General features: G+C 53.5%; 1 protein-coding gene across 8 annotated transcripts in view; it reads left to right on the top strand.

The window, feature by feature from the left end:
• Positions 1-664: 664 nt before the first annotated feature.
• Positions 665-15,934, top strand: part of ASIC1 (acid sensing ion channel subunit 1) — a 135,187-nt gene continuing 119,917 nt past the window's right edge. The window contains exons 1-4 of one of the 8 annotated variants that reach the window (XM_075902062.1): positions 665-830; positions 10,919-11,036; positions 11,153-11,263; positions 11,700-12,094. In XM_075902062.1, coding sequence (XP_075758177.1) covers positions 11,730-12,094 — 365 coding nt within the window. In that variant the 5' untranslated portion in view covers positions 665-830; positions 10,919-11,036; positions 11,153-11,263; positions 11,700-11,729. Of the gene's footprint in view, positions 918-10,243; positions 10,635-10,918; positions 11,264-11,699; positions 12,095-15,934 lie in introns of those variants that run through there. The other 7 variants (XM_075902063.1, XM_075902065.1, XM_075902066.1 and 4 more) reach the window with 7 other exon arrangements.

The following is a 15,934-nucleotide window of genomic DNA, read 5'->3' as shown; positions in this document are numbered from 1 at the left end:
AAGGAAAGGTTCCCAATTTCCCACCCTGGACACTGAACCCTCTGTGGTTGCTGCAGCACGGCCTTTGCCAGGGCAAGCTTTCCCTGCCAATGCACCTCCGGCGTTAGACAGAGAAGTCCCTCTGGCTACGTCTACACTGGCATGATTTTCCAGAAATGCTTTTAACGGAAAAGTTTTCCGTTAAAAGCATTTTCAGAAAAGCGCGTCTAGATTGGCAGGATGCTTTTCCATTTTCATTTTCGCGATCGGGGCTTTTTTGCGGAAAACAAATCTCTGCTGTCTACACTGGCCCTTTTGCGCAAAAGTTTTTCGGGAAAAGACTTTTGCCCGAACGGGAGCAGCATAGCATTTCCGCAAAAGCACTGACAATCTTACATGAGATGGTCAGTGTTTTTGTGGAAATTCAAGCGGCCAGTGTAGACAGCTGGCAAGTTTTTCCGGAAAAGCGGCTGATTTTCTGGAAAAAGTGGCCAGTCTAGACACAGCCTCTGAGTATGAAGGGAGATGAGTCTCTATGTCCCTGTGACGGGAGGACCAGGCCCCGCACTGAAGGGCTGGGAGTAGCCCAGGCCCAGCTGGCTGAAAAAGCCCCACCCCTCCAGTCCTGCTGGGCCTGCTCCCAGCAGAGCCAGAGTATAAATGCAGAGGGAGCCCTGCAGAGAGAGAGAGAGGCAGCTGCGCAGCAGCTGGAGGGTAGAAGGGTACAGGCAGCAATCCTGGTGTTCCTGCAGCAGCTGAGGCCGGAGAGAGAGAGCCAGCATTGGACTCTGGGAGAAGAGCCAGCAGCCAACCCCGCTTGAGGGACCGGATCACCTACAGCCCTAACCCCAGTAAGGACAGACATCAAGGGAGACAGACTATCGGGGTACCAGGGTGGTAGGAAGCAGCCCAGGGCAAGGGGTTGCTATCACAGCTCGGTGAGTATCGGCTGGATTCCTACCGAGCAGGCAGGAGCAACAGTCCCTATCTAAAGGGCCCTGTGCTGGGACCTGGTGGAGAGGGAGGGCCTGGGTCCCCCTACCACCTCTTTCTGCATCCTGGGCAATCACCCCCGGCCAGGAGAGGCTTTTCCCAGGGCTGGGCCTCTGGTACTGTATCTGCCCTGATAGAGGGGCTGGGACATTGTATTGAGACTAGGAGTACCGTATCTGCCCTGATAGAGGGGCCTGGACTTTGTGTTGGGATGGTTAGTACCATGTAGGCCCTGATCAAGGGGCCCAAATGGGGGTAACGAGACCTTGGGGGGGGGGGCGTACCCCATGCCAGGGGTGTACCCCTTGACAGGCCCATTTGGCCCTTGGTATCTCCACTGAAGCTGCAACCCAGGAGGCCAGTTAGTACCCCTTTGTGTTGAGTATGGGACAGGCACAAACACACGGTGGGACCTGCCTTGAAGAACTTCATCAAAGACAATGAGTAGTCCTGTAGCTCATTAGAGACTAACAAAATACAAGAGCTTTGGTGGGCACAACCCACTTCCTCAGATGAGAATGGAGGAAAAAAAGGGGAACCCTCCCAATCTGTAACAGAAAAAGAAGGGGGAGAGAGAGAAAAAAACCTGTCAACTGCAGTGCCGGTGCTAATGAGGCCAAGTTTGTAAGTGTCCTACAAAGGAATTTCAGGAACCAGCTACAGAAGGAAACAGTGTCAAATTTGCATATTCCACAATCTGGCATGGCCTGAACAAAGACATGATGGGCTGTTATATTCAGCACCCAAATGAGGTCAGAAGCTAAGTACGGGACATTTACAGCCTCATTAGCGCCAGCATTACTATGGACAGGTGGTTGTTTTTTTTCCCCTCTCACTCTCCCTGCTTTTTCTGGGAAGTTTTCCCTTTTTTCTCCACTCACATCTGAGGGAATATATAAAAATTTGTTAGTCTCTAGTGTGCTACAGGACTATTCCTTTTTTTTTTTTTTTTTTTTAAGTTATAGACTTCCACGGCGACCCCTCTGATACTCTTAGGCTATGTCTAGACTGCAAGCCTCTTTCGAAAGAGGCTCTTTCGAAAGATACTTTCGAAAGAGCCTCTTTCGAAAGAGAGCATCTAGACTGCACGTTGAACTTTCGAAAAAGTGGCTTGCTTTTTCGAAAGAAAGCATCCAGTGAGTCTGGATGCTCTCTTTCGAAGAAGCCCTATTTACATTGAAGAACGCCTTCTTTCGAAAGAGGAACTTTCGAAAGAAGGCGTTCTTCCTCGTGAAATGAGGTTTACCGCCATCGAAAGAAAAGCCGCATTCTTTCGATTTAATTTCGAAAGAACGCGGCTTGAGTCTGGACGCAGGGGAAGTTTTTTCGGAAAAAGGCTACTTTTCCCGAAAAAAACCCTGAGTCTGGACACAGCCTTAGTGAAAGAGGACAGGAAGGATTTGAAGGGGAAGGGAGGAGGAGACAGTTGCAGTGGGGAGGTCTAGGTTGGATATTAGGAAAAACTACTTTACTAGGAGGGGGGTGCAGCACTGTAATAGATTCCCTAGGGAGGGGGTGGAATCTCCATCCCTAGAGGTTTTTAAGTCTCGGCTTGACAAAACCCTGACTGGGATGATTTAGTTGGGGTTGGTCCTGCTTTGGGCTCGATGACTCCTGAGGTTTCTTCCAACCCTAGGATTCTATGAGGCGCTGTGGGTGGCTTGAGAGCAGGACAGTAGTTACTAATCTTGTCCAGAGATGAGCACCTGGCAGAGAGACTTAGCCAAGGGTCTCAGGGGACCTTGGCTCACAGAAACTTGAGTGAGAAGGAGCAGGGTTAGTGTCTGAAATGGTGGGCTTGGCTGTATCCTGCTATTTATCCCATATGCAAATTGACTCTGTTAAAACATGTCCTGCTGTTGGGGCTCTTTTCGCTGGCTCCACTGACTTCAGCAAAGAAGCCGCGAGGAGTCCTGTGGCACCTTATACGCTAACTTAAGTGTTGGAGCATAAGCTTTCGTGGGCAAAGACCCACTTTGTCACATGCATCTGATGAAGTGGGTCTTTGCCCACGAAAGCTTATGCTCCAACACTTCAGTTAGTCTATACGGTGCCACAGGACTCCTCGCCGCTTTTGCAGATTCAGACTAACACGGCTACCCCTCTGATATTCAGCAAAGAACAGGCTGAGATTCTACAGTAAAAGTTTTAATGCTTCTACATCCATAAATAGATTTTTTTTTTTTAATCCATGATTTCTGTTGCTCACAAAGAAGCCTCTTTCTTCTGCACACTCCTGCATTTCATCAGCTGAGCTCAGCTGTTGCTTGGATAGAGTGGTCTGCATTCTTTTTTTCTTGTCTAAAACAGTAGTTTCCAGTTTAGAAAGCAGATTCAAGGGGCTAGTGCAGAGCTTAGGAAGCCGGGCCCCTGCTATCTGCCCTTAGGGTAAATCGTATAGCATCACTGTGTGCTGGTTTGCAAAGTGGCATGATGCTTTCTGGTCTCATGGAATCTGGCAAGGGCAGTGAGACTCTTGGTTGGAAGATGCAAGACATGTGAAGCTGTGTTGTAAATATGAGCTATTCAGTAACGAAATTCCCAACTGCCTTGAGCTGAGGGCCTGGCTCCTCTACTGAATCCCCAGACAAAACCTGAGCAAAGCGCAGAGTGCCTTGACATTCAGCAAACTCAAGACTTTGTCAGATCAGGAGGGAGAAACAAATTTCCAGAGCTGAGGAAACTCCCTCCTGGTGCTCAAAACTAATGCTGAGTCCCAGCCACAGGCGTGCATGGCAGATGGGCCGGCTGGAGGCTGCTGGAGGAGGAGGGGGATAAACCCTGCAAGCCGCTCCTGGACGCCGCGCAGAGCCCAGATGCAGGGGGCGGTGCAGGAGGCGTAGAGCCCGTGGGCCAGCAGTGCCGGGCCGGGGAGGCTGCCTGGCAGGGGCGGACTCATGGCAGGCGAGGCCCTGCCCGCTGCCCGAAAGTTTCGGGAAGAGGCTCCAGCAGGGGTGGATAATTCAAGGGAATCTGGCTCTGAATGCAGAAGCAGGGGAGGGAGGCAGGGAAGAAACAGCCCAGCCACTAGCACTGTCCGGAGCTGGCGGGGCGGGGCCGGGGTGGGAGCAGGCAGAGAGGTGGGGCTTTAACCCCTTCCAGTCCCTGCCTGCATTTGCAGGCTCGGGGGGAGGGAGGGGACACATGGGCATCCTCCCTCGGCACCTCTGCCTGAGGCTGGGTTGAGGGAGGGCAGGATAAACCTGCACCCTGAGAGGGTAGATTCCCTGGGGCAGGAGTGAGGGAGAGTCGGGGGAGGGTTAAAATCCCCCAGGCAGATCAGAAAGTAGGCTCCTGCAAGAGGGCAAAAAGGCTACTCCTTGCAGTTGCCCCCAGCCAAGAAAAATTGTTGCTCTTTTCCCCTCCCTGACGGGCAATGTCCATGTCTCCAGTTCACAGATACGTACACTCCCTGGCAGCCATCTGGGCCTGCTTAATGTGTCCCAGTGAGAGGGTCTTGCTCTGAAACCATATGGCCAGAAACACTGGATACTGTCTGATGTATGAGGTTAATTGGCAAGACCCCCCAACCTGGGCCCTCTGGGGCAGCCTGCACGAGACAGCTGGAGAACACCCTGGGCCTCTCTTGTGACGGGTCTTAGTGTCCCCAGCAGTGGGGTTACTCATGGAAGCCACAGAACCCATCAGCAGCCCCCAGGGATCACCCCCAAATGTAGGGGGGGACTCCAGAGAGGGACGAGGGGGAATCAGGGGAAAAGGGGGCAGGGACAGTGAGGGAAGGGGGAGGCACCAGGAGGGTGCAGGGCTAAGGGAAGGTGCAGGTGCTAGGGGATACTGGGGGGTGAAGCAGAGGGACCAGCACCAGAGGAGAGAGGCAGGCCAGGTGTGTAGAGGGAGGTGTTAGAAGAGGGGATGAGGAGGGGTAGCTCACATGATCAGAGTGGGGCTACTGGAGGAGTGGGCACAGTGGGGAGAGAAGGGCTGGTGGAGGGGGACAGGTCTCAGGAGGGCTGAGGGCAGTGAGAAGGGCAGGAGTCAGGAGAGCAGAGGAGGATGAGGGGCTGGGGGGCAGCAGGCACCAGGGGAGCTGATGGAGCAAGGGGAGGAGACATGGCAGCAGAGGGAAAAGGTAGAGGTTTATAAGATAGTTATTAATAACTTGGGTGCCACAGTGACACATCCAAACAAGTCACATGAACTCCGTACTGGTGCACAACACAAAATTCATTCTGCTAATAGGAGGAAACTCTTAGAGAGAACACTTCCCCAGCTTCTCCACCCCGGAGTTAATGTCACACACATTGGCTGTGTCTAGACTGGCCAGTTTTTCCAGAAAATCAGCCGCTTTTCCGGAAAAACTTGCCAGCTGTCTACACTGGCCACTTGAATTTCCGCAAAAGCATTGATGATCTCATGTAAGATTGTCAGTGTTCTTGCGGAAATACTATGCTGCTCCCGTTCGGGCAAAAGTCCTTTTGCGCAAAACTTTTGCGCAAAAGGGCCAGTGTAGACAGCTCCGATTTGTTTTCAGCAAAAAAGCCCCGATTGCGAAAATGGCGATCGGGGCTTTTTTGCGGAAAAGCACATCTAGATTGCTTTTGCGGAAAAGCGTCCGTGCCAATCTAGATGCTCTGTTCCGAAAATGCTTTTAACGGAAAACTTTTCCGTTAAAAGCATTTCCGGAAAATTTTGCCAGTCTAGACGTAGCCATTGGGTTAATGCAATTGCAGGATAGTTGCATGAGAGGGGTTTGGTGTGGGCCAAACTAATCCCTGTTGGTAGGAGGATGGTGGGAAAAGTCCTTAGAGGGGGGTCACATGACACCTTTTACTTCTGGTCATGTGTCCATCTTGCCCCGAGAGTGTTACCTCCAGAGGCGTAGCGAACGGGAGTCAGGGGCGTGGTTAACAGAGGTCGGGGTGCGGCTAATGGGGGTCAAACAGTACATTTAAAAAAAATTATTTGAGTGCACACCCTAATGAAATGTGCTGCCATACCTATGGTCCCAGCTGCTCTCAATGCTGAGTCCTGGCTGCTGGGTTACAGCTGTAAGGAGAGGGAAGGGGTCTGATTCCCCAGTGCCCACCAGTTACACTCCATTGAAGACAATCAAATTGTCAGAAGTGAAAGAGGAAAACCAGGCCCTTTGGCCCCAAAATAGCCAGCTTCCAAACGGCAAAGGGTGTAATACATTAGGGATGTAAGGGCATGTCTACAATAGCCCCCAGTTTGATCTAGGGAGGCTAATGAGGGTGACCGAAATTGCAAATGAAGCGTGGGATTTAAATATCCCGCGCTTCATTAGCATGTTCCTGGCCGGTCACCATTTTAAAAATTGACTAGTCCGAAGTAACTGCCCGCGTCTACACGCGGCAGTGAAACGGGATTCTGAATTAAAGCCCTAATTCGAATTAGCTGTTATTCCTCCTGGAATGAGGTTTACCAGCTAATTCGATTTAGGGCTTTAATTCGGAATCCCGTTTCACTGCCGTGTGTAGACACGAGCAGTTACTTCGGACTAGTCAATTTCTAAAATGGCGACCAGCCGGGAACATGCTAATGAAGTGTGGGATAGTTAAATCCCGCGCTTCATTTGCAATTTCAGTCACCCTCATTAGCCTCCCTAGATTGAACTAGGGGGCTAATGTAGACATACCCTAACCGATTAACTAGTAAGCATTGTAGTAAGATGAGAGCCTGAAACAAAAGACCAGGTAGCATGGGCCTGGTTTGAGGCCTAGCTAACAATGGACAACACTTGGCTAATATAAAGCAAAGCTAAACTGTGAGCAAGAGGCCGGCCCTTGCCCGCAGAACTTGGCACGAACAGGGCTGAGCATGCAAAACACTAATTGGTAATAGGCCTGGGGTAGAACAGTCATTGGTACTAGGTACCGACTGTAAAACGGTAATTGGCCCTGGTCATATGTGGAAAGCGCATTCCAAAAGGATGGTACCACCAGTTCGTTAAGAAAGACCTTGGTACCCATATGCTCCAGAGATACTGACCCAGGTTCAGGAAAGGGTCTAAAATGACAGCATGACGGATAGAGATGTTCCCATTGAACCACGAGGTGCAGGGGGATGGGTGGTATCTAAGTAGCGGTAAAGGGTAGTAACCTGGGGGGGACAGTTTTTATCCAGCCAAGGGGGCAGTGGGACCTCCCACTGACTGAGCTGAGTCCATTGTTACGGGTGTATATATGTAGTGGTTCAGAAGAGTCTACTGACAACTATGACTGTACTTTGCTTAACAATGAACCTGGCTGGGCACCTTTGATCCTTATCTGATTTGTGGTCTTTGGGGGCTCTCTCAGGGTCTGCTGTGCTGACTAATTGTGCAAGTCAACACGGTCCACATCACTGAGCACACTGACTGGTTATCATCACTGATGGGGTATTTGACCTGTCAGGACAACACAACAGTAAATCCTGACCTACTACAAGCATCACCTTACTAGGTGATGCATACTGGTAACAGGTCAACCAGAGGCCTGGCTGGGCTGCAGCAGCTCCTCACTCGCAGAGCAGTTCACCCAGCCTGTTCGGAGCAGCCCTGTGCCCACGATGCGGTGCAGCGGACCCGGCCCAACCCGAGCAGCCTCCATCCACAGTGGTCATGGCCCAGCCTGGCCACAGCAGCCCACAGCTCAGTGGGCCTGGCCAAGCTGGAGCAGCCCCTGGTTAAGTGGTTAACCAGTTAACTGGTTAAATGTTACATTTAACTGATTAAATAGGATTTTACATCCCTAGAATAAATCAGAACCTAGTCCTTGAGTTGCACCCAATTAGAACTGTGCACATGCAGATGCACCACTGGGCTATTCATCGCCTACGAGCCGGTTGCACCTAGCACCACATGAAGTTTTCGGGTGACGTTCACCAGCAGCCTTATGTATCCCCTTTCAGTGACTGACACTCCCGGGAAATAGCCACTCATCAGTCAGTTACAGCTGTGCAATGGCCTTACGCAGCCAGAGCCCCTGGGATGAGACAGGAGGTGGGATGGAGCAAAAGCTAACTTGGCTTGGGAGTCCTCTTGTACTGCCAGATCATGGCAGGAACTGCGCTCTGGCCCTTGGGCAACAGGGCAGGTGCCATTGATGCTTTTAAAGCTCCAAGGTGAAGTCTGCATCACATGGCACGTGCAGCTTTTCACCCGCCTTTTCAGGGGTTGTACATCTCTGGTGCCTGTCTGGTGGGAGCCTCCATCATTTCCAAGAGAGGGAGACTGATGCACCAGGGATGAAAACTGGGAATTTTATAGGGCAGATTTTCCCAACGGAAAATGTAAAAGTGTGTATGCCATTGTGTGCTACTCCACGTACAAAGAAGGGATTTGCACACACAAATCCTGAGTGTATACATTAATGTGGTATCATGGTTTGCAAATTGCGCACACAGTTTCATGTGTGTTGTTGCATATACATGTACATATGAACCCACAGTCACACACATTTATTTCGTGTATTACAACACAGGGTCATGAAAACAATGTTCAAATTGGTGGGGTGAATGTCCCCTTCTGTCTCCTCGTGTCTTGTGTTGACTCTCCACCTCTGACCAAGTGCTGCTATCAAACCAGTGCCACTACAGCTTGTTCGTTCTCTTCAAAGGTTGTGGGAATTCAAACCATGGCCAGAAAGTAGACCTGGGAGAGTTCTGTTAAACCCTTTTCCCCATTCATTACCCCCTAGCATTTGACTGTTCATTTTGTGGGTCATCCTGTCTTGACAGCCCTGACTCTGAGAGGGAAAGAGAAAACCAGCTGGTGTGAATACAAGGTTTCCAGGATGAAAACCTTGGTCTCATTACTACCTTCTAGCCAATGACTCTTCAACAGGCTCTGTCCAAGATTTGGGTGGATCTTTAGGGCATGGTGTTATCTTGCCTCACAGTAGCTAACGTAGTCAACTGATGTGGGGTAAATCTTTGTGAAAGCAAGGTCATTTGTGGTTTCTGTGTGTAAGTAGACTGAGGTGAAGACTGGGAAGAGACGGTGGGGGAGGGAGGGGCTAGCATTTACCATGACTTACTAACAGCGTTAAAACTACAATGGCCTTGTCCACACGTGGATTTTACCATGTTAGGCAATGTGGCTACAAACGCACCTTTTCTCTCTTGTGTGGATAGGCCCCAAAAGAGCATCCTCGGGAAGGGTATGTCTACACTAGCCCCCAGTTCGATCTAGGGAGGCTAATGAGGGTGACTGAAATTGCAAATGAAGTGTGGGATTTAAATATCCCGCGCTTCATTAGCATGTTCCCGGCCGGTCGCCATTTTAGAAATTGACTAGCCTGAAGTAATTGCCCGCGTGAACACGCGGCAGTGAAACAGGATTCCGAATTAAAGTCCTAAATCGAATTAGCTGGTAAACCTCATTGCAGGAGGAATACCAGCTAATTCGAGTTAGGGCTTTAATTCAGAATCCCGTTTCACTGCCGCGTGTAGACGCGGGCAGTTACTTAGGGCTAGTCAATATCTAAAACGGCGACCAGCCAGGAACATGCTAATGAAGCTTCATTGGCAATTTCAGTCGCCCTCATTAGCCTCCCTAGATCGAACTAGGGGGCTAGTGTAGACCTACCCGAAGGGATAAAAATCAAGTCTCCCTGAGAGAAAGGACAATGTGTGTGTCTTTTCAGTAGCCAAATATCTGCCTAGGAGAGAGAACTTAAAAATTGGAAGGTGCAGCGGATGAAAGGCAAAAGGCCCCCCAATTTCCTGGGTGTGCACATGGAAATGTTGAGCTGTAGGGGCCCCACACACTTTCGTCGGGGCAATCAGACGGCAGGAATCATGGGCCACCAGTCTGCTCCTCTGCCTCCACTCTGCCTGGCCTGCAGAATTGCGCTCAGCTGGGGAAAATCTCTACTGTGCTATGGTTTATGATTGAGTAAAGCTGTCTTTGGGGTTTTATTTCTCTGTTGTCATCCTCACGGTCAGGGCAGATTTGCAGGTTTTGGAGCGGGGGAGAGAATTTTCATGACTCTTGCAAGGCTCTGCAAACTATAGAAAAATGGGGTGGGGTAATAAGTGGAATTGCTTGGCTGGGAAATGATTGAACTTGTAGAGCTAGGGAGAAAAGAGGGTTTAAAACTCCCTGCCCTTTCCCTTGTCATGCTGTGAGTGCAATGTGCATATTCATTCTGATCTGGTAACATTTTACACCCACTTGGCACTGGAGGACGTGATGACAAAGTGCAGAGAGTTTGGGAGACTAGAAATAAATCACTGAGATTCACCATTGTCCTGCCAGCCTTCGGGGGGGAGAGAGGTTCTGAGACAAGTGGCTATTCAGTTCCTCCTTATTCTAGGCTCATTGATCCAGCTCAGACTGAAGAGAAGCAAAGGAGAGAGACGGCTCCGGGCACAGTAATGCTGCTGTTACAGACCAGACACTGCCCCTAAGTTGGGGATGAATGGATCACACTGCGATTGAGAACCCTAGAAAGGACAGGATGGCAATGACCTATTAGATCAGTGGGGTCAGGCTTTGGCCAGGGCAGGATTGTCCCCGACTAGGACATGCTGTTTTTGTGGCAGGCGGTGCCATCGGCTGCGAGAGGAGTGGAGCATTGATTAAGACAGCACGGGGGGATGGGAGAGTCCCTCACACACACTCTCCACATGCACACGGCATCAGCATCAACAGCTTCTGCCAGCCAGTACAGCACAGCCAGACTGCACTCGCTGCCTCGGTACCTCCAGAGCCGCTCTCCTCCGCCTCCTCCACCTCCTCCTCCTCTCCCCTGGTCTGTCTTTCTCTCCCTCGCTCCCTCGCGCTGAGCTCCCCATCAGCCCCTGCAGGACCCGTCCGCTCGCCATTTGGGCCCCACCAGCACGGAGACAATGAATTCATGCGGATTATGCATCTGAAGGAATAACACGCTTCTGAATAGCCACAAGGGGAGGTATCCATGTGTTTGGCAGGGATACAGACGCCTGCTCGCTCGCTTTCTCAATTGCTCTTCTCTCCCTTCAGCTGCCTCCTTTCCAGCTATGATCGCCTCTGATTTCCCTGAGCAGCTGCAGTGAACCGGTGCCTTGGTGCAGCCCAGATCGCCCAGGATCGCCCCCCTCCCGCCGAAGGGACTTGAGGGGTGAGGGTTATTTTTATTTCTCTCCTTCTTTTTCCGGTTTTCCTCCACCTGCCAGTCTCTGTGACTCTCACATCCTTCCGTGCATGCGTCTCCCTCGCTCCCTTCTTCTCCTCCAGACGGGGAGAGGTGGAGGCAGGTCTATGTGCAAGGACCTGGCTTCTTTGCTGCTGGGACCAGCCCTGCAGGAGCCGTGTGGACCCAGCTCTGGACACTGACCCTGCCTTCAGGTTTGGATTCGTGTCTCTTTGATCTGTTTCTTGACATGCTAGTGCTGGGGGGGAGGGGGAGAGGAAAGGGGGAGGATCTGATAAGCCGGTGAAAGAGTTGGTTGGGGGAGAATGGTCACTAGCTTTGGTGTGTGGACATCACCGTGACAGAGGCAGGGTGGCAGGCATGTAGAAATATGAGGGGCTGTGTTAAACCCCCCGGTCATGGGATAGAATCCCTCAGAGGCAGCTGGGAGCATCCTCCCAGGATTCCCATCGTTCGCTCCATTTCCTGGGATGCTGAGTCCACGGGGAACACGCCTTTCATTACTGCCTCGCCCCCGGTGGCATCGTTGCTGTCCCTGCGGAGGTCCTTAGCCTGGGAGGAGCATCAGCGTCCAGGCTGGCTTGTCCATGTGGCTGCGCTGGGAGTAATGAGCTCCTATATTCTTCACAGAGTGGCCTGCGCTGCACCTCAGCCCTGACTATGATGGACCTGAAAGTGGACGAGGAGGAGGTGGAGAATGGCCATCCAGTCAGCATCCAGGCCTTTGCCAGCAGCTCCACGCTGCACGGCCTGTCCCACATCATCTCCTACGAGAGGCTCTCCTTCAAGCGCATCATGTGGACTCTCTGCTTCCTGGGCTCTGTGGCCCTGCTGGCCTACGTCTGCACGGAGAGGATCCAGTACTACTTCCTCTACCCACACGTCACCAAGCTGGATGAAGTGGCCACAACCAGGCTGACCTTCCCCGCTGTCACCTTCTGCAACCTCAATGAATTCCGCTTCAGCCGGGTGACAAAGAACGACCTGTACCACGCTGGGGAGCTCCTCGCCCTGCTCAATAACAGGTGGGTCCGGGGAAGTCACGGCCCAAGAGCTTTGCATGAGCTCAGCATTGCTCATCTAGATAGGACAGCACCGCGCCGTGCACCGGAACGGGCTGCCGTCTGTGCACGCAGCCAGCGGGGCACGGGGCAGCTCTGGCACTGGAGATACACCCGTGCACCTGCAGGAGTTACACATGGCTCCGTGCGCCATGCGGACATGTACCCCTCCCAGTACGCGCTCCTGGAGACATCCAGGCCTTATGCAGTCCCATGCCGTGCACCTGGAGCAGTGCCCTTTGCAAGGCATGCCTGTCTGCTCCGAGTGCCCCGGATAACTTTCATAGCCAGGGTTACTTTCATGCCCACCCCACCACTAGCACTAGAATCAAGCTGTCCCCGTGGGAACGAAGACAGGCCACTTGTGGGAATGGCTGTGGGGAGGGGGTGTGCTCCTGTGGGCAGCTTCAGTAGCTATGTCTGCAGCTGTGGGGCCCTCTGTGCAAGTGATGGATGGAATGATGGGTGAGTACGGCCCTGGCACGGATGGGCACAACCCCAATGAAGTCAAGAGCCACAGCTGAAGCTGGCCTGGCATCTGTCAACAAAGGGCAAGACAGAGAGCAGGGCCCCAACGTGATCCTATTACCATGCTGCTTCTCACGATGGGGCTTAGTTGGTAGACCTGGTGGGTTTGCTGGGGGCGGGTGTGGCATGGATTGCTCGCCAGCACCCCCACATGGATGGGAGCCTGCAGCAAAGCAAAGTGGCCATTCACATATTGGCGAGTCTCTGGCCACAGGGGAGGGGCACGTGCAGACAGATGGAGGGTACCACGAGGGTGTGGCTGGGCTGATGGCAATAGTGTTTTATCTATACTTTGAGGAGACGTGCACCCCTTTGGCCAGCTGGGGATGGGACAGTGAGGAAGCACCCATGATATAATGCCCGGATGCCCACTCTGGGTAGGAAAGGACTCGCATGGGTGCTTCTGCCAGACATTACTATGGGACCCAAGGGCTCTTCTACACTCTTCCCATGTTAGCATTCAGTCCATGTGCCCGAGGATTGTGGGTACTGAGCCCATGGGTCACCGTGGATTCATCCCATAAAGCATTTGCCCCATGCCGATTCCCCACCCTTGTCAGTGACAAGTCCTGGCCATGCTAAACTGACAGCAGCTCCTGCTCTTTGATGGGTCTGGCTGCTGCTGTAGCTGCCCTCTGGAATATGTCTGAGACCATGAACACCAGTGATACCGGTGCACATGTCACTGTGGAATGGGACAGTCAATGATCGGGGGATGAGCACCTGCAGCATTGCCTTCTGCTGGATAGACTCGGAAATGCTCATCCACGTGTCCTAGGCCCTGTACTGCTATGAGCTGATGACATTTGGATAGCACTCTGGCTATTACTGTAAGATCCTTGAGGCCACTGGGTGCGGCACAGGCCCAAACATGAACCCTGAAGGGCTTGTCGACATGGCGGGACACAACGCTGATTTGTAGAGCACCCTACTGTGCTGTGCTCCTGCTGCCCTGCGGGTGCGGTCTAAAGGGTTCGTGTTAGTGTGCTGGGCAGTCTGAGCGCAGCCCACGACAGCCCTTTCCAGAGAGCCCCTGGGGAGTGCACTTTGCTGTACTGTGCACACAAGCCCCATGTGGCTGCTGGGTGAGCCCCCAGTCGGCATTCAAGCAGATCCAAGTACATGCAGATAACTGCCCCATCCCACTCCCATTAGAGTCAATGGGGAAACTCACGGGGCCATACAAATGGGAGCAGACTCTGGCCCCAAGGCAGCGGAGGAAAGACCTTTCCCTCTGCTGAGGAAAAGAGGTTGTGCCGCTGGGGTGAGTGGGTTACAAGAGGGGAGCAAGGGGTCATGGAGAAGGGCTCACTGTAGACTGGCAGAACCTGTTTTGCCTGCAGCTGTATTTGCCTGCCGGGCTGTACAAGCTGGGGCTTGCTCACGCCAGAGCTGCAGGGAGAGGCGTCAGTGATTCAGTAGAGGGCAGCCTTCCCTCTGAGCTGGTGCCCCAGTACAGCCCTAGCAGGGTGTTGTGCTGTCTGGCTCCGATTACATGGGATTCTCCCGTGCTGGTGGGTGTGGGAGCTGTGGACAAGCCTGTGCCCCGACCACTGACATTTCTGATTGTTAGTTTCCGTGTCTCTCACTCTCCCCAAAACCCCTTCTCCCTCCAATGTCATTTTCTTCCTCATTGCCTGGCCTGGCCTATTGTGCAGCCGTTCAGCAGCTCTTCCGCTGCCCCAGAGAGCATCAGAATGGCCAGGCGGGGTCAGAGCCGAGGTCCGTCTAGCTCAGGGACCTGGCTTCCTGTGACCAAAGCGGGTTGGCTCCATTTCAGTGGTGAGCAGTTGACCCCTGCCCATCCGTCTCAGTGCCTGGCGATGCACCGCTCCGAGATGCAGAGAGGAGAAGTGCAGTGGATGGGCAGCTGTTCCCAAGTCAGAGCTTAGACTAAACGTGCACGCTCTGCAATTCCTTCTGCTCCCCTTTATTTCCGGTTCCCGGGCGTTCCCGGGAGACTTGGATCCAGGAGGGGCCCAGCTGGGCATGGGCTCTCCTGCCAGTGGGTTCTGCAATACAATGGCAGGTGTGCTCTGCATGGCCAGGGCTCCAGGCTGCCAGCCTGTAACACGGAGGGGGCACAGTCCTGGCTCCGGGCTGCCAGTATCTCCTGTGACACTCAAGCACGCCCCTGAGCTGCCGGCAGGGAGTGCGTATTTGCTTGCACTTGTGTCTTCCTGCCCCACGGGGCCCCTGCGGCGGCTGATGTGCTGGCAGCCGGCAGGCTGCTCTGCCTCCCTTCTTGCTGCTCCTCCTGCTGGTTGGGGCTAGGACAACGAAAGAGCAGTGGAAACCAACAGGGTATGATCCTGGCCCCAAGTGCCTGAGTCAGCCTCCCAAGTGCTCTAGAGTCCACCTCCAGCACCCCCGCGTGGCCAGGCCACCCATGCTGCCAGCGCCCCCAGCCCCTACAGTAGCCCCAGCACCCAACATTTTGTCCAGCGCCATGGCCTGCCACCCCTGTGACCATCTAGCTCAGTGGTTCTCAAACTCTTTGGCCGCGGCCCACCCTGCTCAATGCAGACCTTTCTATGGGCCACCAGCCAGCCGCCCATGATGACAAAATGGGTGCGGGGGGTGTGGGGTCTGGGCGGGAAGTAGGGTGCAGGCAGGCTCACGGACAGAGGACAAAGTGGGCAATTGCCTGGGGGCCAGCCATTCACAGGGGCTTGGAGCGCCTTTGAACTGCTATGGGAGTGCCGGAGTACCACTCCACAAGGCTGGGAGGGCTGGGGAGAGGGGTGAGTGCCATGGCCTGGTGCTGCTAAGGACACTCAGCCCTGCCTCTTCCAGGGGTGCAGAGCTGCCCTCCCCACCACCTTGCCCCAGGGTGCATGGTAGCTGCCAGATCCACCTTGCCCCAGGGTGCATGGTAGCTGCCAGATCCACCTTGCCCCAGGGTGCATGGTAGCTGCCAGATCCACCTTGCCCCAGGGGGCGGGGTAGCTGCCCCACCCGCTCCTGTGGCCAATAGGAGCGGGCGGGGCAGGGGGAGGTGAGAAGTCTGAGAGGGAGGGAAGGTGCAGGAGCAGGCAGAGGGTGGGCTGTGGCCAGGAAGGAGAGTGCAGGAGCATGGCGGAGGTGCATGAGGAGGATGGGGGAGAGGATGGCTTCGTGCTCCCCCCTGCTCCCATTGGCCACAATTCCAGCCAATGGAAGCAGCAAGGGAAGCTTCCAGGCTGCTTCCCTGTGCAGCCATCCCCCCAGCTGGAGGAAGGAGGAAGGACAGCGTACAGAGCTGCTTGCTCCCTCTGCAAACTGGATCTGGCCCGC

The sequence above is a fragment of the Pelodiscus sinensis genome, chromosome 19 (genome assembly GCF_049634645.1).
Source record: "Pelodiscus sinensis isolate JC-2024 chromosome 19, ASM4963464v1, whole genome shotgun sequence".
In the NCBI taxonomy this organism is placed as follows: domain Eukaryota; kingdom Metazoa; phylum Chordata; order Testudines; family Trionychidae; genus Pelodiscus; species Pelodiscus sinensis.
The sequence above is the reverse complement of the archived record's forward strand: the minus strand, read 5'-3'. Positions and strand labels throughout refer to the sequence as shown.